At 44.0% G+C, this 25,626-nt stretch overlaps 2 protein-coding genes across 5 annotated transcripts in view; one reads left to right on the top strand and one right to left on the bottom strand.

The window, feature by feature from the left end:
* The window catches only part of LACTB2 (lactamase beta 2), a 57,023-nt gene extending 38,358 nt beyond the window's left edge, over window positions 1-18,665 (top strand). For 3 of the 4 annotated variants that reach the window (XM_085896290.1, XM_085896289.1, XM_085896291.1), the window contains exons 6-9: window positions 12,342-12,490; window positions 13,337-13,418; window positions 13,977-14,037; window positions 18,334-18,665. In XM_085896290.1, coding sequence (XP_085752416.1) covers window positions 12,342-12,490; window positions 13,337-13,418; window positions 13,977-14,026 — 281 coding nt within the window. In that variant the 3' untranslated portion in view covers window positions 14,027-14,037; window positions 18,334-18,665. The remainder of the gene's footprint in view (window positions 1-12,341; window positions 12,491-13,336; window positions 13,419-13,976; window positions 14,038-18,333) is intronic. The other variant, XM_085896292.1, reaches the window with a different exon arrangement.
* Window positions 18,666-20,169: 1,504 nt separating this feature from the next.
* Window positions 20,170-25,626, bottom strand: part of LOC147020726 (MFS-type transporter SLC18B1-like) — a 43,693-nt gene continuing 38,236 nt past the window's right edge. Inside the window, exons 12-14 of the mRNA XM_085896288.1 lie at window positions 25,421-25,514; window positions 24,706-24,746; window positions 20,170-21,559 (exon numbers count right to left, since the gene is read on the bottom strand). Coding sequence (XP_085752414.1) covers window positions 21,451-21,559; window positions 24,706-24,746; window positions 25,421-25,514 — 244 coding nt within the window. The 3' untranslated portion in view covers window positions 20,170-21,450. The remainder of the gene's footprint in view (window positions 21,560-24,705; window positions 24,747-25,420; window positions 25,515-25,626) is intronic.

The raw sequence follows: 25,626 nt of genomic DNA, 5'->3' as shown, positions 1-25,626 counted from the left end.
TGTTGTAATGTTGCTTAGTACAGTATAGCAGAATACTGTAAAGCATATATACATCAACTAATGAGAGATTCTCGTGTTTTGATGCAAAGCAAATGGTTGTGTGAAGGTTTTTTGATCCTTGATGTAAAGCCGCTGTCACACCTTGATGATTTAGCCAGCATATGCCGATTTATGAAAAATTTGTCGAAAACGCTGGCACACGTCGAATACGTTATGGGTACGTTTTGTATACGTTAAGAGCACGCTGAAAAACACTGCCATAAGTCGTAGTACGCTGGCTTTAAACGCTGTACTTTTGGGTTGACCTCAAATTTTAGCATGCTTGAAATTTTACGACGTATGACTCACACGTTCCGCTACGCTGGCCATAAGTTGTAGGCACGTTATGCGATCGTTGACACACGTTACTTGTAAGTTACTCATGAGTCGAAACACGTCGAGGTAATGTTTAGCGTACCCGAAACTTATTTCTAACCTATGAGTAACGTTTTGTAAGCACGCTACATGAACGTTGTTCACACTTCGCAACACGCTACTTGAAAAAGACGTAGACATATTTGACGTCTTCAGGACGACAACAGAACTTAATGAACGCGTTTCTAACTTACAGATACCATATAATGGCGTATTGGCAGCGATTACGGGAATTAGTATATAAAAAGGGGCTTCGCAGGAGGAACCCGACTTCTTTTAAGACTTCGTGGTGAGTACATGTCCATGTCATTCCGAGAGATGGAGGATACGGCAACGCTGAGACTATAGGATACCTACCCCTGTCCTCGAACATCAACATGACCTCATCGAGTTGACACTGTACCAGTTGCGTGCCAATAGAGCCGGGAGAAGAAGACGTGAACGGAGGAGAAGGAACTGGGTGAGACCATGGATCGGGAGGCTACGCCATGACGCATATATGACCAGCTCATGGTGGAACTCCGGAACGAGGACCATGCATCCTTCATCAACTTCCTGCGAATGCCCCCAGCGATGTTCAACGAGCTGCTCGCCAGAGTGGGTCCAAGGATAACCAAGCATTATTATTAAATCATTTCAATAGTCCTGTGGAAGCGATTTAACTCGTTCAATGGAAACGATTTTAATTGCCGAGCACCAGCATCCAAAAACAACAGGCGAGTGACAGGCATTTATTAAAAGTGAAGTTGCAGCCTATGAATAGAAACCTCACGTAATCGTCGATGATACGCTGCCACGCTATGCATATGCTAGACTATCGTTGGGCATAGGTTGTGGATGCCTAAAACACGCAAATCAATCGTTGGTATAACTTATCGATAAGTTATCGAAGCATTCTGTGTTCATTACTAGTACATTATGCATTTGTCAAAGTCGTTTTGAATACTTTTAAAACTGAAACAAAAAAAATAGTTCATCGTGGGAATGAGAAAAAAAAATTAGCTGAAAAGAACATCGAACAATGGTGCAAAGTAGTCTCCTATTCGTGGACGCAACGAGGATCCATCATCACCCAAACCCTCCCCATCATGCTCACCTACTACTACTGACACGCTCACCTACTACGACTGACACACTCACCTACTACTACTACTACTACTACTACTACTATTACTGACACGCTCACCCACTACTACTACTACTACTACTACTACTACTACTACCACTGACACGCTCACCTACTACTACCACTACTGACACGCTCACCTACTACTATGACTACTACTACTGACACGCTCACCTACTACTATGACTACTACTACTGACACGCTCACCTACTACTATGACTACTACTACTGACACGCTCACCTACTACTATGACTACTACGACTGACACGCTCACCTACTACTACTACTGACACGCTCACCTACTACTACTACTACTACTACTACTGACACGCTCACCTACTACTACTAGTACTACTACTGACATTGACATCTACTCAACATGGAGTCTGGAACACTGACAGGTTCCTCTTGTGAAGCCCATTTGTATATACCAATCCCCCTAAACGCTGGCAATACGCCACTATACGGTAGATGTAAGTTAGAAACACGTTCAGTAAGTTCTGTGGTCGTCCGGAAGACGTCAATCAAATTTGTCTACATACGACAATGTGTGTTTGAGATACGTTACACATAGGTTCAAAGCACGCTACTCATAGGTTCAAAATTAAGTTTCGGGTATGCTAAACATTACCTCGATGTGTTTCGACTTATGAGTAACTTACAAGTAACGTGTGTCAACGATCGCGGAGCGTGCAGAGAACTTATGCCAGTGAATGCGTAACTTGTGAGCCATACGTCGAGTACGTCGTAAAATTTTCAGCATGCTTGAAATTTCACGACGTACTAGACGTACCACGGAATATGACAGCGTACTTCCTCGTTTTCAGCGTGCTCCGAACGTAAACAGAACTTACCCATTCCGTATTCGACGTGTGCCAGCGTTTTACACACATTTTTCATAGGTCGGCAAACGCTGGTTAAATCATCAAGGTGTGACTGCGATGTTGACACTTCCAATTTTCAGGCGGTTATGATTTAAATCGGTGTGTGGCAGGTTTTTAACAGAGAACGCCACGAGTTTGTCGGCGATACGTGCAGCGCGCTATGCCTAAGTTAAACTATCGTTGGGCATAGGTTGTGAACGCCGACAACAGGCCAAGCATTCGTTGGTATAAGTTATCTATAAGACAACGAAACGTTCTGTGCCCGTTACTAATATGTTATGCATACGACCAACACGTTATGAATACGACCAAAACTTTAAAAAAAAAACTCAAAACTTCAGCGTACGCCAACGTTTTACATGCATTTTTATGCGTTGCCATTGCTGGCTAAAACGTCAAGGTGTGACAGCACCTTAAACTAAGAAAATATTCAAATCCAAAATGCTGCCTTGGGACATGCTTCAATCTGTTCCCAGGTAGAGTGGATGAGATGTCATCACGAGCTCTCCTCCGTGTGCCTGGATAACCTTCCATAGATATGGGCTTGTATGTCATTGACAGAGAGTGAGCAGAACAGGATGCCAGGCAATGTTGCAGATTTGTAAACATGTCTAGAGATCTGGAAAACTATTTTAACCATAATTATCCTGGGGCTGATTACAAAATTTTGAGTTGTGCGGCACCCCCCTGCCAACATAGGTTTGATGGTTTTTTTTCATGTTATATCGTTTATAGACATCTGATTTCAAAACATTACCCCTCTCAAAAAGTGTCCAAATGACCCATTGCAAGCCATTTCATATAGTGATACGTTTTGGCAAAACCTGACATTTTTTGCAGTATTGAGTATTGTAGCATTCGTATCGGACAATATTGTTGGCTTCAGGAAGCATTTTGTATTGTGCTGAGGCATTGTAACTTTACTAAACCTGCATGGACGTTTATCGAAACCCTGAAAAACATGTTTATTACTGAATAATACACATATTAACCCTATTTTACACGGGGGGGGGGGGGCATATTTGACTTCTGTCTATACCGTCGCGACGGTTAGAGGTATGACTGAAACTTGGTGACGTTTATCCTATGTCATTTCTAAAAACGTGTCCCAAGTTTGGGAGCAATTTGTCTAAGGGGGGGGGGGTTCTTACTCTAAAACTGACCGACTAAAAACACGGAATTTCGCCAAAATTAATTATTCTTGACGTCAGAATTAGCTCATTGTTGAGGCAAAAATTAAAATGAGTTCATTTTTATAAAATAAGCATGTGGCAGTAGCAACTGGCCAAGTTTCAGGTTTCTAGCACGTTCCCATGTCATTTCAGACCTCGTGTAAAATAAGGTTAAAAGACAGACTAAGCAAAATCTTACTTACCTGATAAGAAAAACTGGATTCATATAAATTGTTCAATGTCCTATTCGTCATCTGTCTCATCGTCGGATTCCAGTGCATCAACGATAGTTTCTTTGGAATTCCCGCACTGGTCAAGGCTTGCATCTGCATGCTCTGGTGCAACTTAGTTGATTCTGTCTGCAGGACCACCTCCGGTCAGCACAACGCAGACACCGGCAGCTAACACATTCCATGGCAGATGTCGGGGCAGGAGAAACATCTAACCATTTGATGGTGATCTCGTTCCCGGCTACATCCCAGCCATGACCATGTGGAGTGGGTACATGTGGGCAGTTCTCGAGACATCTTCTCCAAATGGCAGCCTGGTAATTGGCACGATGTAGGTGGAACTTGGCTGCATTTTGACAGGGCGGAAGTCTGCATGGGTCTGTGGTATGCGCGCCAAACATCTCATGCCTCAGTTCGTTGACTCTACTGTGCTGCTTCTTCCCACACAGGGCGCAGATGGCCTCTTCTCCTCTGGCGAGTTTTGCTACTGACAGACTGAAGGACTGCCCAATGCTGTTCATAGTGGCTCTAAATTCATTTTCGATCTTTAGAAGTTTGAGTCCTGACAGCTTTCCGCGCCCAGTGAAGGCACTGGTCGAGTCACAGCCACTGAAGGCATGGAAACCTGGGAGAGCAGAGCAGATATCACGTCCCAGGGTATGTGCCATAGCTGTAAGATCAAGGTAGCGGGTCCGCTGTTGTGTGCCGGTGCGAAAGATGAGCTGCGAGCTAATACGATGGCAGACTGAAAGGGCAATGACTGCAACATCACTGTCTGGGGACTTGATGATCACAGCAGGAGCACCGTGATCAGCTGCATGGGCTGCGTGAAGCAAAAGCCTGGTGTCTGCCTCTTCGTGTGTGCATCTCAGTTCAGCCAGTTCTGCCTTCAGGACTTCTGTTAGTTGGTCATTGGCCTTCAACCTGAAGCACCTCTCTCCAACTGTCACGAACAGTGCTTGTTGGCCCAGCTGCGCAGCATACTCTGGCTTGGACCACTCATTCAGGAGGAATTCTGTCAGGGCACATTTGAAGGATCCACTCATCAGAGACTTGTTCAGCTGCTAGTCAATCTTCTGTGTTCCTGTGCGGATCTTGGTTTCGAGGCTCTCCATACCAGCATCGCTTGTCAGGTTGCGCTCCGCGATCTTAATGGATTTATCAGGGTATGTGTCAACTACCCAGTCTTTGCGTGCACCAGCTGGATAACCAGATGTGATGGTGTTGAAGAGTGAAGAGGCCAGTTGTGAGTATGTCATGTTTGGTGCCGTTTTTGCTGAATGGATGATGGCCATTGCGTCAAGCACCCAGGTAGCATCCGGGGGGATACTTGTCAGCGGTTGCACATTGTCTTCTAGTGCTCTGAGCAATTTAGCCTTGACTGTCTTCACTGGACTTCCATCTGGCATGGCGATTGAGAGTGGGAGCGGTCCAAGTGGGTAACTCAGAAGCTTCTCCATAGATAGTTCACGGCTTTGACCAATCACAAGGAGACGGCCAAACATGCCTCTTGTTGACTTCAGGACGCTGGCGTACGATGTGTCATGCCCCAGTCTCTTCTTCTTCATGGATGCGAACGTCTTCAGCTGCAGTTGTGGTCGAGTAGCGTAGAAGTCTTTGGTTCCATCTTTCCCTAATCTGTCTGCTGAAAATGTCCTCAGTGATCCTACGCCTCTTTGACGAGTATCCAAAAGGTCTCGCTTTACATCTTCGGTTTCCACGTGTCCAGAAGCCAAATGGGACAGCTACTCGTCAGATTGGAAAGGGTTTATCCAGTTCTCAATACATGCCGTGGTACTCTGCACCGCGGCCTCATCATCTTTCACTCGCTTCTTCCCGGCGCCTTTGTATGCCAGCTCATCTGTGGAGGTTGAACCTGACAGCTCCTCACAGTGTCGAGTGTACTCAGCACGGTCGGCGCGGAGGATCATCCACTTGAATACTGCCGCAGGATTCAAGCTCATGCCAATGATGCCACCCCTGGTCTTGGTATCTCTGTTGATGGTCACTTCAATGGCCTGGTCTTATGGAATGAGACCAAACTTGTTGCCCTTCGAGCGCTGCACAGCGAAGTCACCAGCAATCAATTGTTCATGTGCAGCAGGGTGAGTGGTTGGAAGTCTTAGCATATCAAGCAGATAAACTGAGAGGTACCTGGAATAGTTTGTTCTGTCATACGCAAAGAACCATGGCAGCAATTCAAGAAGGGATTCCATATGAAGCCTCCAGTTGGCCTCTCGTGTTGATCTCACCAATTGTAAAATCAGACCCACCATGTGTAGAAAAGAAATCCAGAACTGGCCATTCGGACGAAGGAATTGGCAAAACTGTTCGTACCTCTCGACGGTAACCTTAAAAGGCTCTGACTCTAGTACAGCTTTGAGAGTAGTTGCGCTGACCTCAGTACGAAGATCTTCAAGGATGGAATCCAGCTCATTCAGATTGACAGGGTTGGCTTGTTTTTCATTCCAGTCAAGAAAAGCTTCCCATTTCAGACGCTCCAGGGCTTCTGCTACCAGCTTGTGCACTCTCAGCCCTCGGTTGTAGTGTCGCCCTTGAAGTACCGCATCTACTGATCCCGATGCAAGAACATCGGCCTCTATGAGAATATCCCGAAGTCCTGCACTTGCAAAGCGACGGCCAACAACCCCAAGGAAGTTGAGAATAATATGGAAGGCTCCCATCCGTAAGACCACCCGCTGGAGTGCAGCATCTGTAGAGGAAGAACAAATTTCAAGAGCCTTGGCATAGACTGCTTGATCCGTTACTATAATCACTGGTGGCTTCCCCCCCCCCCCCTGCTTCTGTATCTCTTCTGTTGTCTCAACCGATCTCATCAGTAGTGTACATACAACATCAAGTTTGGTTGGTGAGGAGTCAATGACGGGCAAGTAGCCTATGCTGTGGGGTTCGGTTACATCAGCATCCTTGCGTGCTTCTGCGTTGAAACCAGACCATCCAGGCATCTCCTGCAAGTCATCGGCTGTGGGCAGAGTCAAACCAGATGAAAGTCTCGCCAGCTGCCATACTTGGTCCTTTCTGCGGGCTTCTTTCCTCACCAATGGGTCCAGAGATGTGAGAAGTGCAGCTGCTTCATCCACACGCGCAGGGCCCACGCGCTTCCTTGACCTGCAACGAAACCCCCACCACTAACTACCATGCATTATGTTATACATATTGTTTGTGTATACACGCTTTTATATATTGCACAAGTGACACATTTGCAAAATTTTTAGATGGGAAGATGTGAAGACGTCCGCAAACTGATGTCCCTTAATAGCAAATGAATAATGCATTTGAAATAATGTTATTGCCAAATATGTTTATATGCCGCATTTGCGCATGGAACATTGAACGAGTCTTTTAATTTGCCATATCACTATACATGACCAGCCCAGTCTGCAGCCGAGGTCAGATGAGCTTCGGGTCAGATCGTAAACTAGCCACTAGCATGTAAACTATGTTCCCGCCCTCGCCAGCGACGTTCCCTCAAATACATATTTTCATATACAGTAAACTCCGGTTAATCCGTATCGGTGGGGCCGGCAAATTTTCTACGGTTTAAGTGAAAATACGGATTAAGAGACCGTGTTGAGGAGAGGAGGAGGAGAGCGACCACACTTTTTAACATGTGGGGACTGCGCACTTTCCCATCTAGATAGTAATTAATCTATGGCACTACATACCGGTATTCAAGCAGATGTCTGGGTTTCTCTTGCACAGACCGTCTCCGCCCCTTGGGTGTAGATCGGGCCTCGTGCATCTTCGGCCGGCATCCTGAGACTGCGGCCTGAACAACAATCCCATTTGTACAGTGTGTGGTTCCTTTCCCGGTGGCTGTTTCTTCTCGGATGTCGTTGTTATCCCAGACAAAGGTTACTGGGACGTTGGGTGCTATGTTGCCTGGTACTACATTGACGCGTTGCTGCTGGAGGTGGTGTTCGGCAAGGGCCGTCTCCACTTCTTGGAGCTTACTTTTCGAAATGCAGTGTCCGAATCGGTTCAGTGTAGACACGAGTTGCATTGAGCCGGTTTTGTGATGTACGCTGACTGCGAGGGATACGTGCTTGGGAGTACGAATACGGCCTTTTCTTGTTATGTAGATGATGTCCTGGGCGATAGAGAGGATGTGGGCCTTCAAAGCTTTAGGAACGTTTGCTGGTACATCCAGGGAGACGGCTGCCTCATATGTGAGTGAAGCATCGCCAGTTGCAATCCAGGCAAGAAGGTTGAAGAGGCATGGTGGAACTGCAGCTTCAGCGGCTGCACTTGAGATATGTTCAGGGGATGGAGGCCATGTCATATCTTCTACCTGCATGATCGCCGTTTTCACCAGAAGTGCAGCATGGTATAGTTCATTTCCGTCTTGCCGTTCCATATCATCTGACAGTTGCATGTTGTCTTCAATCTTGTCATCGTCCAGCTTGCTGCTTGCAGCCATTCTAGCGTCTAAGATTAATCCGGGCGGAACATCACAGAAAACAACTTCACACCCGCGTCGGAACCTAGGGTGCCAAAAAGAAATTGTGTTGGAAAATTCCTTCCTCAGACGCTTCTTTAGTTTTTCACTTCGATAGTCTGGTTGTTGGGTACCGAAGTCTCCCAACACCTGGATGTACTGCTGCAGCAAGTCACTCATCTGCAACACCTCCATCCCATGAATGACTCTTGCATTTACCTCATCGGCAATCACATCAAAAGCTCGGTCATGCTGATCTCTTTCCTGGTCTTCTGTTGAGGACTTCTGCAGAGACAGGAGGGTGCGCTTGTGCGTGTAACTGCTCCTGCATGATCGGTGGATCAAATTGTCCCCAACTATTGGGTGAGCTGCTCCTCTCGCACCCCCACGCAGTTCCATGAGTACCCCGTTCATCCTTGCAAATCTCGGCAGCTTTTGTGATAGTTTTCATGGCACAAATAAGGGTCAAGCGCCTCATGGATGAATGAAGCACCTCATGCTTTCGGCGGTTGGTAACCAGTCGCTTTGCCTCTTGACAGATTGCGCATCTTTCCCACAAGCATGCGGGCGTTGTAGATCTTGTAGTTCGCTGGGGAGGTTCAGTATCGACAGAAATATCGCTGACAGTCTCCTCTCTGGTCCTCTCTAGTCGATTGATTGATTTCTCCAGGACATACGAAGCATAGCAGTTGTGGTGCTTCACCGGCTGTGTTACATCCTTTGGCAGAGGCTCCTCACCATCAATGTAATCTTTAAATAGATCGTATGTACCATCTTGCCGACGTGTAGCAGCTTGGCAGAATTTCTGCCATGATGTCTGTGTGAATTTCTCCAGTTTTCCAACGCTGGATGAAAATCCATGGCAAAGGCATTTGTCCCAGTTTATCGAAACTCTTAGTCGCTTTCCTTCTGGTGCATGGCCAAACTTCATCACAGCTTCAGCTACAGGTTGGGCTTTGGCAGTCATCATTCAGTCATTTGCGAGTCGCGGAAAGAACTGTATAGACCCACAGTTGGAAGGAATGCTGAAAGAGAAAAGGAGCACAGTGAATAACTAGTCACTGAGAAATAACGAGAAAGAGCTGGGAGATGCCATATAAAAAGCATCATTGCAGTCGGACTAACGTCAGATTTCTGTTTGAGTATGATCTGTCAACAAGGCCTACTAGGCATTACTATATATTTTTTTACCTTTAATAGATATATTTTTGGCTATTTTTTTGTTCTATTGGTGAGTACCTTGGATATAAAATAATGGTCTAATTCACTCTGTTAGTATAGAATTCACAATTTCACATAGAGGGGTGGTACCCCCCCCCCCCGTGGTAGGGGCAATTATTTAATTATGGTAGCCCCCCCCCCCCACACACAAATGGAAAAAGTTTACACTGGCATGTTTCTGTCCACAGCTATTAAAAATTGTATGTTGACTTATTGAACCGTTTAGAAATGACGTATGAAAAACCTTAGAAGTGTGGGGAGGGTATCACCCCCCCCCCCCATGCTCCCAGTGTTAATCTAATGCGAATGCAATTCACACTGAATAAGCACCAGACACTATTTGCAACAGTTAACATCAAGAAATATACTAGAATGCGAATTTCTATAATAGTTTATGATGTTAGTGACAAAACATCGTGTTTTATCATAATTTAAACAAAATTTTGATAATTTTTGCACAATTTTTTTTACCATTTTCACACTTTTTTATCATTTTCACACAATCTTTACATTATTTTCGCACAATTTCTATCGAAAATATCTCCTAAAACAAAATCAAACACCTGGATTTGTATTTAATGTGTCTATGTGCACTCTGAGCAAACCTAACTGCAATGTAATATGCACACCCATCCCGAGCACAAAAAAACTATTTTAGCGGTAAAGCGGTATACCTGGTATCAAAAATGCCCCCAAAAACTTCGAATGGACACTTTTTAGAAGGGGTAATGTTTTAAAATCATCACCTTATAGATCAATAAACAAGAAAAACACATAAAACCGATGTTGTCAGGGGGGTGCAGTAAACTTTCATTTTCGGCCCCTTCTGAGAATCAGCACCAGTACTATAACTGTTCTCTAAAACCACAATTGTTTCAAATAGATATAGACATGCAATGCACACATGCTCATACAACCCAACCATACCCAAGCATAATGGCAGTATACAGTTTTTAGTTGCTAAATTAATGTCGGAATATGTGGTTCAGAGCTTCCATTAATTATTGGACGACGAGGAGGAGGAGGAGGAGGAGGAGGAGGAGGAGGAGAGTTAGGTGTCTCGTCCAAGACAAATTCCACAATAGACATCTCGTCATGAGAGGAGGAGAACCAACCAGTGATTACCTCCACCACCGAAGGTGGACAGAGGTTATGTCTTAACCCCTGTCTGTCTGTCTGTCTGTGAACAGGATTTCTCAAAAGTGGACAGATTTGAAATAAATTTGGTGGAGAGGTTGGGTGTGTGACGGGGATGGAATGATTAGATTTTGGTGAAGATCCCGAGACTAGAATTTTTAAAGTGATTCTTCACCATTGAGAGATACGGCTAAAAACAACATGAAACATTTCTCAAAAAGTTATGGACGGATTCGGACAAAATTTGGTGGACAGGTTGGGTGTGTGACGGGATGGAATTGAATCAAAATTGGTGAAGATCCGGCTCCGAGAATTTTTTTGATTTCAAAGTGATTCTTCACCTTTGAGAAATGGGGCCAAAAACTATATACAGCATGATATTTCAGAGTTGTGGGCGAGTTATGACAAAACGAGGTGGATGAGTTAGATGACAAGAACAAGCCGATGAGATTTTTTTGGGGTTTTTTTGGTTAGGGTCCGGATGCAGATCCGGTTCTGGCCTATCCGTGGGATACAGAACGTAAACTGTTCATCCTGGTGGAGGTATTCGCTCTACCGAGTGATGTTCTAGTTATGCATTCCTTTGTCTTGTTTACAGTTGGAAGTAGCCCTTCCAGACTGTAATGTAGTGGATTGGTCTTTGCATCTTTTTATGATGTCATCCCAGTCTACTGCAGAGGTCGTGTCAATGCCAGCTTGCAACCTCCTGATCTTATTAGGTAGAAACGTCATGGATTCCAGGTGGCTGTGGGAAAGGAAGGGCGAGGGAAGGTGCACACTGAGGGAGATGTGTTCAAGACCTGTGCTTTAATATGAATGATCAAGTCTAAGTGTTAAGCTCTGCCTTAATTTGTGCAGTAAAAGAGGTGATTAAGAGGAAATATTAATCAGAAACTCTTCCTGAAAGTGTTATGTGGAAGCAATAACATTTTCTTGCCATTCTAAATTCGGGATGTTGCTAGACAGGGGGGTTTGTTCAAATTCGTTTATAGGTCATCTCGACCGAGATGACCTAATAAAGCCGGACCAAATGTCCGTCCGTCCGTCCGTCAGTCAACAATTTTTCTTTTCGATCTTGATGAAACTTAGTATGTGGGTAGAGGTCGATGAGTGTTGCACAACGATATAACTTTTGTCCGGGTTCAAGGTCAGGGTCGAGGTCACGAGGTCACGCAAGTTATAAAAAATCGCCATTTTCAAAACCTATTTAGTCTGCCATTCTACAAGATATTCGGCAACTGTTTATTGATTGTGATAGTAAAACATATTATCTTGTATCTAACCGGACAGATTTTTGAATTGCCTTCCCGTTTGATCGTCACGTGATCTGGAAGATGGGCAAAAACGCCGATGCGATTCGCAAAGAAGGAAGGAAGGAAGGAGAAATGAAATATAAATATAAAACACATTCCGCCGAAGGTGCAAAAGTTTCAAAACCCGAAATGTAAACGTCGGCATTTATTTTCAAAATATAATTTCGTGCGCGCGCGCACCAAAATGCCGAGTCATCTTTAACCAAACCGTGCAGTTCGAGCTGCGCAGTGGAACTGCGCAGTCGTCTTCGGTCATAACTGAACATTGAGAACTTGTGGTATTATAGAGATGACCGTCACCCCCACACGGGGGTAATTTTTATTGATTGCCGATAAGATTACTCTTTCGAAACGGCGATAATTCAAAATGTACTTTTATGTAGGTCATGGGCCTGTGGTGAGAAATGCCGTTGGGTGGCTCAAGAACTACATAACTCACCGAGAACAAAGGGAGATGCAGCTGCTGTCAGCCATGCAGGCTGAACCAAGTCATTCATACACACCGAGCGATCTTGTCAGCATTGTATACACAGTAAGATTTTCAGTTCAATCAATTGCTTTCTCAGTCTTGTCATTTCGTGTCCTGGTACTCCATGAGCAATTGCTTTCTTCTTCCCATCAGTATTCACATTACAATTTTTGCATACTATATAGTATATATATATGCATGTGATTGACTCACAGTTGCTTATTGTATACGAACATGTGATCGACCTGCTTTGACAAATCTTATCAGAGCAATGCTGAAAGGTTAGCGGTATGCAGCACCTACATAGGGTTGTGGAACCTTTGATGGAGGAAATGCGATCAAAAGGTGGACGAATTGATCCGAGAGATCAATCACTGGCATCCACATGAGACTTGCTCCCTTATACGAGTAAACATTATTGAATGAAAGGTTAAAAAAAAGGCAAACTTTATCGCAAACAATGCCTAATGGTTCTCAGGTACTCGGTCTGGACCAACGTGTTGTGCTGCTATAGCAAACCATGCTGCAGGAGTTGCGACCACAGTGATTACTGGCAAACAAAATACTCATGATGACTACAAATCAGTCATCTGAGTTCGGTCAAAGAGGCGATTTGAGAAGAACATAATTAGACCTGGAGATATTTTCACTTCACGCCATTAAAAAAAAAAAAAAATCAATGTTGGAATATGTCTTTCGGTCCTGAGAAATCCCACACACTCACTGTGTTTGTGGTATTGTCCGACATCCCAACCTCTCGTGCCATTGTGTTATACGTTCAACTAATGAAGCTGCAATCACAGACAAATCCTTATTAATTTCCTACAAACGTTTTTCAGTACATTTTTTTTTTGTCTTGCATTGCCTGTACTGTATATGGTTTGTTTTGGTGTTCTTTTTGATTTGCAGGACATTCCAACCAACCTTGTGAGATTAGCAATTATCAATGTCCATCAGCATTTGACGAAATTGGAAGAAGAAGGAAAGATTGGTGAGTTTTTGATAAATGTTTTTTTTTTTCAACAAATAAATTTAAAGAGAAGTAATTATTCGTCAATAAGAAGTGTGTGCATGCGTGCACGTGCACGCAGGACTGACTGTCTTTGTTTGCTTGTCTGTCTGTCTGTCTGTCTGTGTGTCTGTCCCCAAACTACTTCCTCAGTTTTGGGGCTAGCCCTGCCAAATTTTCTGTGGAACCTTTTGGGGTTCTAGCGGGTGTCCTTAGGTGGTTGGGAGGTTTCATAAATTTCTCAATACAATTATGGTTTTCGAGTTTCCACCCATGCAAAGCTGCTCTCTCTCTCTCTTGGCATGTAAACTGCATTCACGGGTTTAGAATTGGCAGTTTCTCCATTTACCGCGTCACATATGCAAACATTCGCTGGTTCGGTAATATCTCAATGCAATTGTAATTTCGATTTTTCCGCCCGTACAAAACTGCTCCGACTCGGCATGTGAACACATTCGTGGCTTCAACAATTTCTTCATGAAAATTTAGATTCTCGGTTTCCACCTGTTGAATGCCGCAATTTTTCGCTCACATTCACAGATTCGCCATTGACTATGTATAGAAGAAACATTCTACCCACCTTCTGGTGAGGTCAGCTGCAGTAAGTTTTTTTTTTTTTGGGGGGGGGGGTGGTTTTGTCCAAGTCCTTCACGAACCGGCTGTCCATGGCTGATGTTCGACTGAAGGCGGCACAGGAATGTGGAATTTATTGGTTCATGGTTTGGCATTCACTGTTTGTGCAATGACTGTTTGCTTTTGAATACTCGAAGCTGCAACACGAAACTCAAGGGTTAAAAATGCCGAGAAAAAAAAAACACAAAGAAAAATTGTCCCTATCGAGAGGAAACTCTGATGCTCAAAAGAAACAAAGGAAGAGATGGGATGATGCTGACAGGACACAAGAACAAGTAAAGAAACACCGAATCTCACAGAAAAAATGAGTGATGAGTTCAGAGAGGAACAACAGGCCAGAGACACAGAAGCTCACAGAGAGGCCAGACAAAGAACAGGCCAAAGACACTGAAGCTCACAGAGAGGCCAGACAAATAACAGGCCAAAGACACTGAAGCTCACAGAGAGGCCAGACAAAGAACGGGCCAGAGACACTGAAGCTCACAAAGAGGCCAAACAAAGAACGGGCCAGAGACACTGAAGCTCACAAAGAGGCCAGACAAATAACAGGCCAGAGACACTGAAGCTTGCAGAGAGGCCAAACAAAGAACGGGCCAGAGACACTGAAGCTCACAGAGAGGCCAAACAAAGAACAGGCCAAAGACACTGAAGCTCACAGAGAGGCCAGACAAATAACAGGCCAGAGACACTGAAGCTCACAGAGAGGCCAGACAAAGAACGGGCCAGAGACACTGAAGCTCGCAGAGAGGCCAGACAAAGAACGGGCCAGAGACACAGAAGCTTGCAGAGAGGCCAGACAAAGAACAGGCCAAAGACACTGAAGCTCACAGAGAGGCCAGACAAAGAACAGGCCAGAGACACTGAAGCTCGCAGAGAGGCCAGACAAAGAACAGGCCAGAGACACTGAAGCTCACAGAGAGGCCAAATAAAGAACAGGCCAAAGACATTGAAGCTCACAGAGAGGCCAGACAAATAACGGGCCAGAGACACTGAAGCTCACAGAGAGGCCAGAGACACTGAAGCTTGCAGAGAGGCCAGACAAATAACGGGCCAGAGACACTGAAGCTCACAGAGAGGCCAAAGACACTGAAGCTCACAGAGAGGCCAGACAAAGAACATGCCAGAGACACTGAAGCTCGCAGAGAGGCCAGACAAAGAACAGGCCAGAGACACTGAAGCTCACAGAGAGGCCAAATAAAGAACAGGCCAAAGACATTGAAGCTCACAGAGAGGCCAGACAAATAACGGGCCAGAGACACTGAAGCTCACAGAGAGGCCAGAGACACTGAAGCTTGCAGAGAGGCCAGACAAATAACGGGCCAGAGACACTGAAGCTCACAGAGAGGCCAGAGACACTGAAGCTTGCAGATTGGCCAGACAAAGAACAGGCCAGAGACACTGAAGCTCACAGAGAGGCCAAACAAAGAACAGGCCAAAGACATTGAAGCTCACAGAGAGGCCAGACAAATAACGGGCCAGAGACACTGAAGCTCACAGAGAGGCCAGAGACACTGAAGCTTGCAGAGAGGCCAGACAAAGAACAGGCCAGAGACACTGAAGCTCACAGAGAGGCCAAACAAAGAACAGGCCAGAGACACTGAAGCTTGCAGAGAGGCCAGACAAATAACGGGCCAGAGACACTGAAGCTCACAGAGAGGCCAGAGACACTGAAGCTTGCAGAGAGGCCAGACAAAGAACAGGCCAGAGACACTGAAGCTCACAGAGAGGCCAGACAAAGAACGGGCCAGAGACACTGAAGCTCACAGAGAGGCCAAACAAAGAACAGGCCAGAGACACTGAAGCTTGCAGAGAGGCCAGACAAATAACGGGCCAGAGACACTGAAGCTCACAGAGAGGCCAGAGACACTGAAGCTCACAGAGAGGCCAGACAAAGAACAGGCCAGAGACACTGAAGCTCACAGAGAGGCCAGACAAGGTTCAAGTTTCAGATTGGAAGCACAAGCCAGATACACTGAGCTCACAGAGAGGCCAGTAACAAAAGAAGTAATGCTGCTGCAAATCTAATGTGTGGTTTTCCTAATTCTTGTGAAGAAGAAAGAAAAACATCAGGCCCTCTTGGAAGCAGCTGCAACCGGCTCTCTCCAAGCTCAGACAATTGTTTCCTCTCATTGTGGCAGCCTGTGAGCCAAGTGATGCCAAAGCACTGTGGAATGAGCATAAGCACAATCTGTGTGAATAGTGTGGTGCTCTGCAGTTCCCTGCTGAGACACCTTCTCAATGTTGCAGTAAAGGACAGGACGTAGTGCCTGATTTACCACCTCTTCCTCCATTTTTGCAAGCAATACTTGATGAGTCAGCTTCCATGTCAAACCATTTCCTGGACAACATCAGGAAATACAATTTCTGCTTCCAAATGACAAGTGTTGGCTGTCAGGTGTCATTTTCCTGGAATGGAACCCTTAATACCGCATTCAAGGACAAATATGCCAGAGGTAAGGCACTCTGGTTCCCCTCCTGGGAAAAAAAAGCACCAATTTCTCCAGATCTACTGCATTAAGAGCCACGAGGTGGAAGTCACCACAAGGGCGGCGATTGTAAGTGGACTGCAGCTGCCCATTGTGGACATCCTGAAGCAGATGCTGCACGAGCACAACAGTCATGTCAAAAACCTGAAGACAGCCATGGATCTTCAACAGAGTGGCACACAAGACTCTATTGTCATCAACGAGGACAAAACCCCAAAAACAGCACACCAAACATTTCAATGGTCATTGCTGCAATGAGATCACCATTCTCATGCTAAATTAACCATTTAACAACAGACATTCTTGTGAGGCAACGGGATGGTGGACTGAAGCGTATCAATGAGCTGTACAGGTCATATGACTGCTTACAGTACCCCTACTGTTTCTGTTTGGCCGTGACAGCTACATTTTACAAAAGATCAGGCAATGGCAATTCTACTGTTACCATCTAATGCCTATTACTTTCAGGCAACTATCTTCTGAAAGCCAGATGACTGTTTCAACAGTTCATGCTGCAACATAGAGACGGAGCGGCTGCAATATATAAGGAGGGAGCAAATGACATTGAGAGCCGACTCGTACCAAGAACTGAGAGACTCACTGCTGGCTGCAGATGGTGATCTTACGCAAGTGGGCCAACGTGTTGTCCTGCCGGCTACATTTACTGGAGGACCAAGGTGCATGCACGAGCGTACCAAGGACGCAATGACCTATATGAGAAAGTTTGGCCTTCCGGATCTGTTTCTCACAATGATCACCAACCCTTCATAGGAGGAAATTAAATGTAGCCTCATCGGCTCACAATTCCCCCACGCCAGGTCTGAGCTCATTGCCAGTCTGTCACTTGAAGTTAAACAAGCAGGCAGTACTACTCCCACAATTTTGGGACTCACCCCACTAAATTTTCTGTGCAGCTTTTGGGGTTGCCTGCATGTGGCCCGAAAGTGAGTGGGAATTTTCATGTTTTGAGAAAAAAAATTTTTTCGAGATTTTGGGCTACCACCCATCGCTAAATACATATATATGTGTGTATTAGCAATGGGTGGTAGCCCAAAATCTCGAGAAAAAAAATTATATATATATATATATATATATATATATATATATATATACTCCCATGCTATTCAAGCCAAAGAAGGCTACATAAAGCAATCATGTAAGGCTACACAAGGTAAGCCCTTTGCTGTTTCAAACCCTTCAGAGTTCCTCTTCAGCTGTAAAGATATTCACAAATACTACATACATGAGAATCACAATGCAACACACCCCCTCAACTGCCGGACCGGTTTCATCACTTGCTGGCGAATCATCAGCGACAGCGCAGACAAACATACACCACTGAGGTTTCCAATCATATACCACATGTAAACGTCAAAAGTAGTTGATCTACAAATGAAAAACGAAAACCCACCCACATCTCTCACCTGTGAATGGAGGGAATAACCAATTAGCTCTCACCTTCTCAATTAATCCCAGGTGGCTAGGATTATAGAAATAAATCGTCGAACCACCTTTAAAATGGTTAGTATGACTCAGCCCGGGCTTGAACCATCGACCTCCCACACACTGAACGCTCTAACCATTACTCCCCCAAGTTTCCTGGAAGATATTGAAATGAATCCAACAATCTGTTCCAGGAAATATCTCGTTTTCTCGCAACTAGATCCTTTTCATGTTTATTTTATTTTGTAGTTTTGTATTTTTCATCGTCCAGATCATCCAAAGTGACTTTTTTTTCCCCCCCATGTGGCCAACTCATGTGAACGCATCTGTTGCAGTTAAAGTCGAAGGTGGGAAGGAGGAGCAATGGCGATGCCATTTATGATTCAGTGATGCATATTGCACAGCACATTTACAACCACATTGAACCATGTGTAACGATGAGCGGTTTGTTGCCCTTGCGATTGTACAAACAGTTAATTACTGTTGCTTTGATTTTTCTCAGGCTTTTACCAAGGTCTGTTGCTTTGACAGTTGCAGAAATGACTATAATAGATTGTCCATGTGTCATGAAATTTTCTCGAATAATAAATCCTCGTAACGAGTGATTTCGGTTCAGGCGAATGGTAATCTGAAATGTATTTAATAAAAATTTCGATATATGCTCTCAGTCCTGTGCCTGTTTTTGTGATTCGATGAATCACAACTTTATGAGCTTTGTTGCAGTTACCTATCTTTCTGCTCTCAACTACTATCTGGTATTTTATTTCTTGGACAATCAATGAAGATCCTCGAGGGAATTACAGCGGGCAGTACATATATTTTGTAATGAGCACAGACATCACGGCGGAAGGTACGAGATATCAAAGGATCACGTTTGGTTGTTCTTTATCATACATATCATGGTAGGAAATGCTTTGCCCATGAACTTGTACATAAAGCATCCAATTCCGAGAATTTTAATAAACTAACACCAAAAAGACTTGACTATACTTTCTACAAATCAACGAGGGGTGGGGGAACTGCCGGTCATGCACACTGCTCATATGATGGATGAAAATATTGAAGCCAGTACGTGCGTGTTATCCATCTCGTCTAATGTCAGTTCTGCAATAAGTGGAATACGTCAGTAAGGGAGAATTTTTTTTTTTAACCCGGAAACATCCTGGATGAAAGTTATCCGGCATGTGTGAGGGTCAACTAAATGAAAGGAAAAAAGCATATTTGATTTGTTTTGGTGATGCCAACGCAGTTCATTGGTAAACGTCATACTGGGTGGTTTGCCATTGCCTTCCCAGTGTTGTTTCTCAGTGGCTCTATCCTTTTAATTACTGAACGTCAAGCAAGGAAGCAGCATGTACCATTTTTAAAGTCTTTGGTATGGCTCGTCCAAGGTTTGAACAATCGACCTCTCACTCATAATGAAACTAGAAGGGCACTCGGTGGAGCGCATACCTCCGCCACGTCATGCCTGATCCACGAGAACATATCGGGCCCAATACATTTTTGAAATATCATGCTACACAGTACTATATCGTTTTTGGTCCGATCTCTCAATGGTGAAAAATCACTTTTAAAATTCTCATACACAGATCTGGATTCGGATCTTCACCAAAATCAAATCATTTCGTCCGTGCGGCACACCCAACCTGTCCAGCAAGTTTCATCCGAATCCGTCCCAAAACTTTTTGAGATATCCTGTACACAAACAGACAGAAAGGAGTGAAAACATAACCTCCTTCACCTTCGTTGGCAGAGGTAAAGATCCTTGATTATGACAGCACCGAGCTCGTAAACAAAACAAAATCACAGCGGCAGGCGTTTTTAGCTCACAGCATAATAATGTAAAATAGCCCTGAGTGAGCTGACGGTCATCTCTTGAGGTTGTAGTTCAGACCTCTACTGAATCCAAAATCTGGAAAATGTCACGGACGTTACACTGGAGTCAATTTAACGATTAAATCAATTGACATTCGAAAAAGAAACAAAAGTTCGAACCGAGATTTGAGCCATGCCGACTCACCTGAAACAGAAAGTTATAGGGCAAGATTAGGAGGAACCCCCTGGAACCCCTCCACCACCAACCCTCCCCCCCTCCCCACTGCAAAATCGAAAAATCAAAGACCGAGCAATCCTGCAGACCATCGAGTTGAGCTGTATTGGGTTTCAGAGAAATTGTTTGGTAAATAAGGGAGTATGGATCCGAGGTTTCAGGGGGAATCCCCACCAGGTGCCTCCATGATCCAAAATCGAAAAATCGAAGCCCAAGCAATTGTGCGGGCTACTGTCTTGTATTCATGGGTCAAGTTTCAGAACAATAAGCCTGGTGATAAGGGAGAAGTAGCAAAAATAGTAAAAAGTTGCACGGACTGACGAACGGACAACCCGGAAACATAATATAATGCCTCTGGCACCCTTGGTGCGGAGGCATAAAAACATGTATAACATGATGTATAATAATAACAGGACACAATCACATCTGACCTGTAATTGGAGGGAATAATCAATCAGCTCTGACCTAATCGATTACCCCAAGTGGCTAGAATTATAAATAAATTAACTCCTCTCATGCTCTTCCAGCCGAAGAAAGCTGCATAAAGCAACCAAGAAAAGCTACGTAAGGTAAGTAAACCCTTTGCTGTTTCAAACTTCACCTGAGTTCCTTGACAGCTGAAAAATATTCACAAGTAGAACATACATGCGAATCCCATGAGAATATTGGGGTGGTTTGCCAGAAGGCTTTTGATGAGGTATCACATAGGAGGTTGTTAGCCAAGGTGAGGGCTTGTGGAGTGTCTGGTCAGGTAGCAATCTGGATTGGAAACTGGCTTAGTGGTGGTGGGGTAGCTCAGGGATCAGTACAACACCATTAGTATTATTATTATTGTTATTATTTCCACAATTGAAAAAAACTTGGGATATTGTAATCGGCTCCGTCTGTCTGGCCTGTCGATCCTTCCGTCACACTATCTCCTCCTAAACAGTTGCGCAGGAATTCAACAAACTTGGTCGTTACGATCACCACATGGCAAGAATATGCAAGAGCAGTGTCAGTTTTGCCTCCCCCCCCCCCGGGGGTGGGGCCAAAAGGTCAAGTCCCCCAAAAATGCAATTCCAGTGCAGGTACATTTAAAAACTTTGTATTTGCAATCAACATTGGGAGATGTATGAAATATGTAACCATTTTTTTGGATTTGACCCCCGGTTCATGCTCTGGAGGTGGGGCACTCCGGAGTCACGAAGGTCAAAAGGGGAAAAAAAAAAATTTCAACTCAAAATTTGATATTTGGTCAATTCTGGTGGAACTTTTTACCATCTTCCAACTTTGCTTGAGGTGGGAAGCATGGGGGATTTGTGATGGCGTGCCGTCGACTTTGCCCGAGTTCAATCTAATCTGATAAGCTGGACATGAATGAGGTTTATATTTTTACAAAACGTACAGGAGCCCTTTCGTATTACTGTGGAGCGTGTACACCTGTCGCATCATATGTGGGATTATATTGAGGTGTGCTTGCGCTCAAAATATTCTGTTCTTCTGACGCGTGTTCTGTAGGTTGGGTATACCTGCAATGTGTAAAGAAAAGGAAAATTACAAATGGAGAACAGACAAGTGTATGATAATCATGCACTAACTACTACAAGATAATAATTCACTTGAAAACATCCATCATCTTTTCCAACCTAAACCGGTGAGCATTTATGTAATTTTTATTTTATACATAAATCTACACCAATGGAGGAGCAAAATAACAGAGACGAGTCGGTTTATAGATGATTGGATCAAAGTGGAACAGGAAGACAAAGCTGACCAAAACCTTTTCTATCTTTTCAGGAGATGTCGGTGTACATGGGAGTACACTGGGTTCCAGGGTAAAAGGTAGGGTAATGTTGGAGGCAACAGGTCCCAAGCCAGCCACCTTAACCGCTAAGCCAACACCAGGCAAAACGAGCATGCACAAGAGATGCATTTAATGAGGTACCACTCAGACTTTGAAGACAGAGAGGTGCGAAGCCTCGACTTAAAGTTCACCAAATGATGTTTTGTGGCTCGCCTGAGGATGGACACATTTGTTACAAGTCTTGTGGAATGAATCAAGATTGCCCTCAGTCGGATTAGCCTTCCATGATGAGAAAGAAATTTGATTTGAAAGCTACTGCCTCACCGCAGGATTCGGTATATGAAGGCATTGAGGATAGACCGTATAGCTGTGGATGAGATGCAACAAACTGTGATGTGTGTGTATATATATATATATATAATATATGGAGAGGCTTTTGTGAAAGCTTTCCAGGTGGAATCAATGTTGTATGCAGTTGAGATGGAAGACCATTCCTTTTCTTAGACCATCCTTGACAGTCAGCCAAAGTGAATATCCAGATGCTGGGGTGAGCTGTACAAGTTCTCTATTAGCCAGAGAGAGAGGAGTACTTTCACAGGAAAATGCTCAGACGAGCAAATTGATGTGAATGGATAACAGGAACGGTTGGATGAAAAGTTGGTCATCACCAGGTCTACATTAGAAGACTTACCATTAGCGAAGATCTGGGTTTGGAATACCACAGATTGTGTGAGACCCATGCATTCACCCAGGGCCTTATCTGCACTGCTATGGCTTGTCGGGGCGACCTCCAACCAACTGAAATGGTTATAGTTGAAATTCCCACAGACGAATAGATTTGGGATGGGTGGATCCATGGTTGTAGCATGTGCAATCATGTATATGGACTTGTCTGCCTGTGTGATGTCCACTGACCTCATGTAAACACATAGTTGTGGAGAGGAATGTTACAGGGGTTTGGGAGAGTGAGCACATAACGCAGACAAAGTGGCATTGAGCTCATGGCATAAACAGCAATCCTGCCATTGGGGCAGAAGACCGACTTGTCATAATGGAAAAGAAAACATTTAATGAGACAAGAATCTCCTCCAACTCCTCCAACCCTTCTCCCTCAACCCCATCGCTGAAGATTAGAGACATCCAGGAGAGACGTGATGCTGAGGCACCAGCCCATTGGAAAGATGAGTACTCCATTGAGTTACAGACAAAGACCTTGTAGGCAGTGAGTAGTTCTGATTTTTTTGAGGAATGACTAGGAACGATGGAGGATGCCCAGTCTGCAACTGACTTCGGATGGCAACTTTGCAATATGGTCAGCCCACGAGAGGTCCCGGCTGATCGTCAGGTTCTTAACCTCTTCCAATGGTTGAACATGGAAAGAGATAGATGAGTTTGTTCAACCCTTATGGAGGGACAGAGTGAGACTCAATAGTTGACGAGATTGAAAGATGTTCCATTTGTTAGACGCAGCATCTTATTGATTCCATGTCAACATTGAGTGACAGTTGCTGTCCATCTGTCATTGGGATGACGTACTCTGTGTTAAAATATGTTCAACGACAAAATGTAAAGAAAGGGTTTTCCAGAACATCGGAGAGGTCATTGATGTTGACAAGGCACAAGATTGTGTCGGGCACTCCGGCATCCACTGGGCAAGCATAAGCAAGGATTCCATTGATATAACAAAACTGACTGTGAGGGTGGGGAAGTCAGAAAGCCAGGTAAAAGTCAGTCTTGTATGCTCTAATGCAGTAAACTTAGCAAGTAGACCAGGGTGTCGGATGTGTCAAATGCTCAAGGCCTGTTGAGGAATGTCCAGGGAAATGGTCCTGTCATTTTGTTTGAAGTGTCGGTTTTTTGGGGAGGATGGGGGGGGGGTGCTCCGATCATTGTTGAGAAAGTAGCAGCATGTTCTTAGTTGAGTGGCTCGGATAGAACGGTCAGGTGGTCAGAGGGAACACTTGAATGCAGGAATGACTGCGTCACCAGTGATTATGCATTCCATGACTTTACATGTAATTGGAAGTAAGATTACACGTCCTTTGAGAGGATGTGTTTTGAAATTTTTTGTGAATGGGAGTGATATTTTCCTCTGACGACCGAAGAAACAAATTAAAGAATCTGTCATAAATTCACGACAAACTCATGTGGACTTGAACCTTTGACCTTCATTATATTATTGTGAACTAACCCGCATTTCAGACTTCATTATGCCAGTTTGCGTAATCCTTCACCTTTTATATGGCACGTCACGTATGAGAAATTGACTTGTACAGAAATTAGGGATCTCATTTTATCGATAACACAATTTAATGTTTTATGAGGAATAACTCATTGCTTATTTCAAACTATTCTTGCTTGTTCATTGGCCCAGATCTTGTATATGAAAAACTAAAAAGAAAAGAATGTCTAAATTTGGGATTTCGATGACTTTGCATTCTAGAGACAGAAAACGTACAGCAATATGGATGATCACTTAATTGAGGACTTCGTTTGTGACCGCTTGCAAAGAATAAGTATTGGGCTATGAAGGTGTGTACAAGATTTCACCTTCCACCTGATCATCATCATTCATGGGTTATTGTTGTCGAAGCTTGCATTCAAACTCGATAACGTCATTGTGCAATTTGTGAACTTCACCAAAATCCTCTTCTTTGACTCGCAATGAACAGGTGGGCAAAATGTTGCCTTCGTACAGGAAAACTGAACATTTTTGAGTTGTCGAACAAACTAATCGAAACAACTAACTTAGTGACGCTTCATACTGGAGGAGTCTCACCGATTGCGATTGAACAAGGAGGAGTTTTTGTTGAGTTTTATTTATTTATTTATTTATTTTAAAGTACCTGTATTAAAGAAACTCGGACTTACCTTAACTTGCAGGAGCAAATGGATGCAAGTAATATGATGGCCTGTAAAACAAGAATAACACTTTGAAACAATTTGGCAAACCCAAGCTCGTCTCGCCAAATATATTCTTATAAATACATGGACTCTCAATTTGACCCATCGTGCCCGTCGTTCACGTCCGATGAGACTTTCATTTAACTTCATTCCAACTACAGTAATTAACTTTTATCCATTTACTTTCACCTTGATAAACTGAATTTGTGAGGTTTGAGTGGCGCTCCATTTTCTTGGTTTAGCATTTTGTGAGCATCGTTTTCAAGGCCGCCGTCCTTTCGACCTCTGGACTCCGAACAATTGGAATCGCCTCTCAAATAAATAAATAATTAACAATTCCATTGTGACAAACAAAGGCCATTGCAGCTTCGTAACGTTCACCGCCAGCCATCGCTTTTGTGTGGCTTATTCTCACCAAGTACGTCCTCATGGTGAATATCCCAAATCTGTTAATTTCACAAACACTTTATAAAGCTGAACTGGAAATGAAATTCCCCCATTTTTAACTTGTAACAACAATTTATATTCTGCAGTATTCGTAAATTTTACTATGTATATAACACTTGGCAAATGTTTTTATTTTTTTTTTTAATAAAATATCTATCGTATTGGAAACGGTGCTGCATGTCTTGTACTCGTCGGTCGGTAAAAGTGGTATGAAGAGCGCAGTTGCAAAACTTACCATTACGAACAAGATTCCTCCCTGTAATGTTGTACACCATTCAAATGACATGTACTCGGAAAGTATTCCGCCAAATATCGGTCCAACAAAGGAACTGCAAAACAAAGTGAATTGATTTGGATAGACATCGCACCTTTTGTCCCACGATATCGACGGTCCATTCCGCCCCCCATACCCAGGTCAAAAAACCAGTAAAGACCAGTAGC

The sequence above is a fragment of the Eptatretus burgeri genome, chromosome 9 (genome assembly GCF_056783735.1).
Source record: "Eptatretus burgeri isolate ZD-2024b chromosome 9, Ebu_testis_v1, whole genome shotgun sequence".
NCBI classification, from domain to species: Eukaryota; Metazoa; Chordata; class Myxini; order Myxiniformes; family Myxinidae; genus Eptatretus; species Eptatretus burgeri.
The sequence above is the reverse complement of the archived record's forward strand: the minus strand, read 5'-3'. Positions and strand labels throughout refer to the sequence as shown.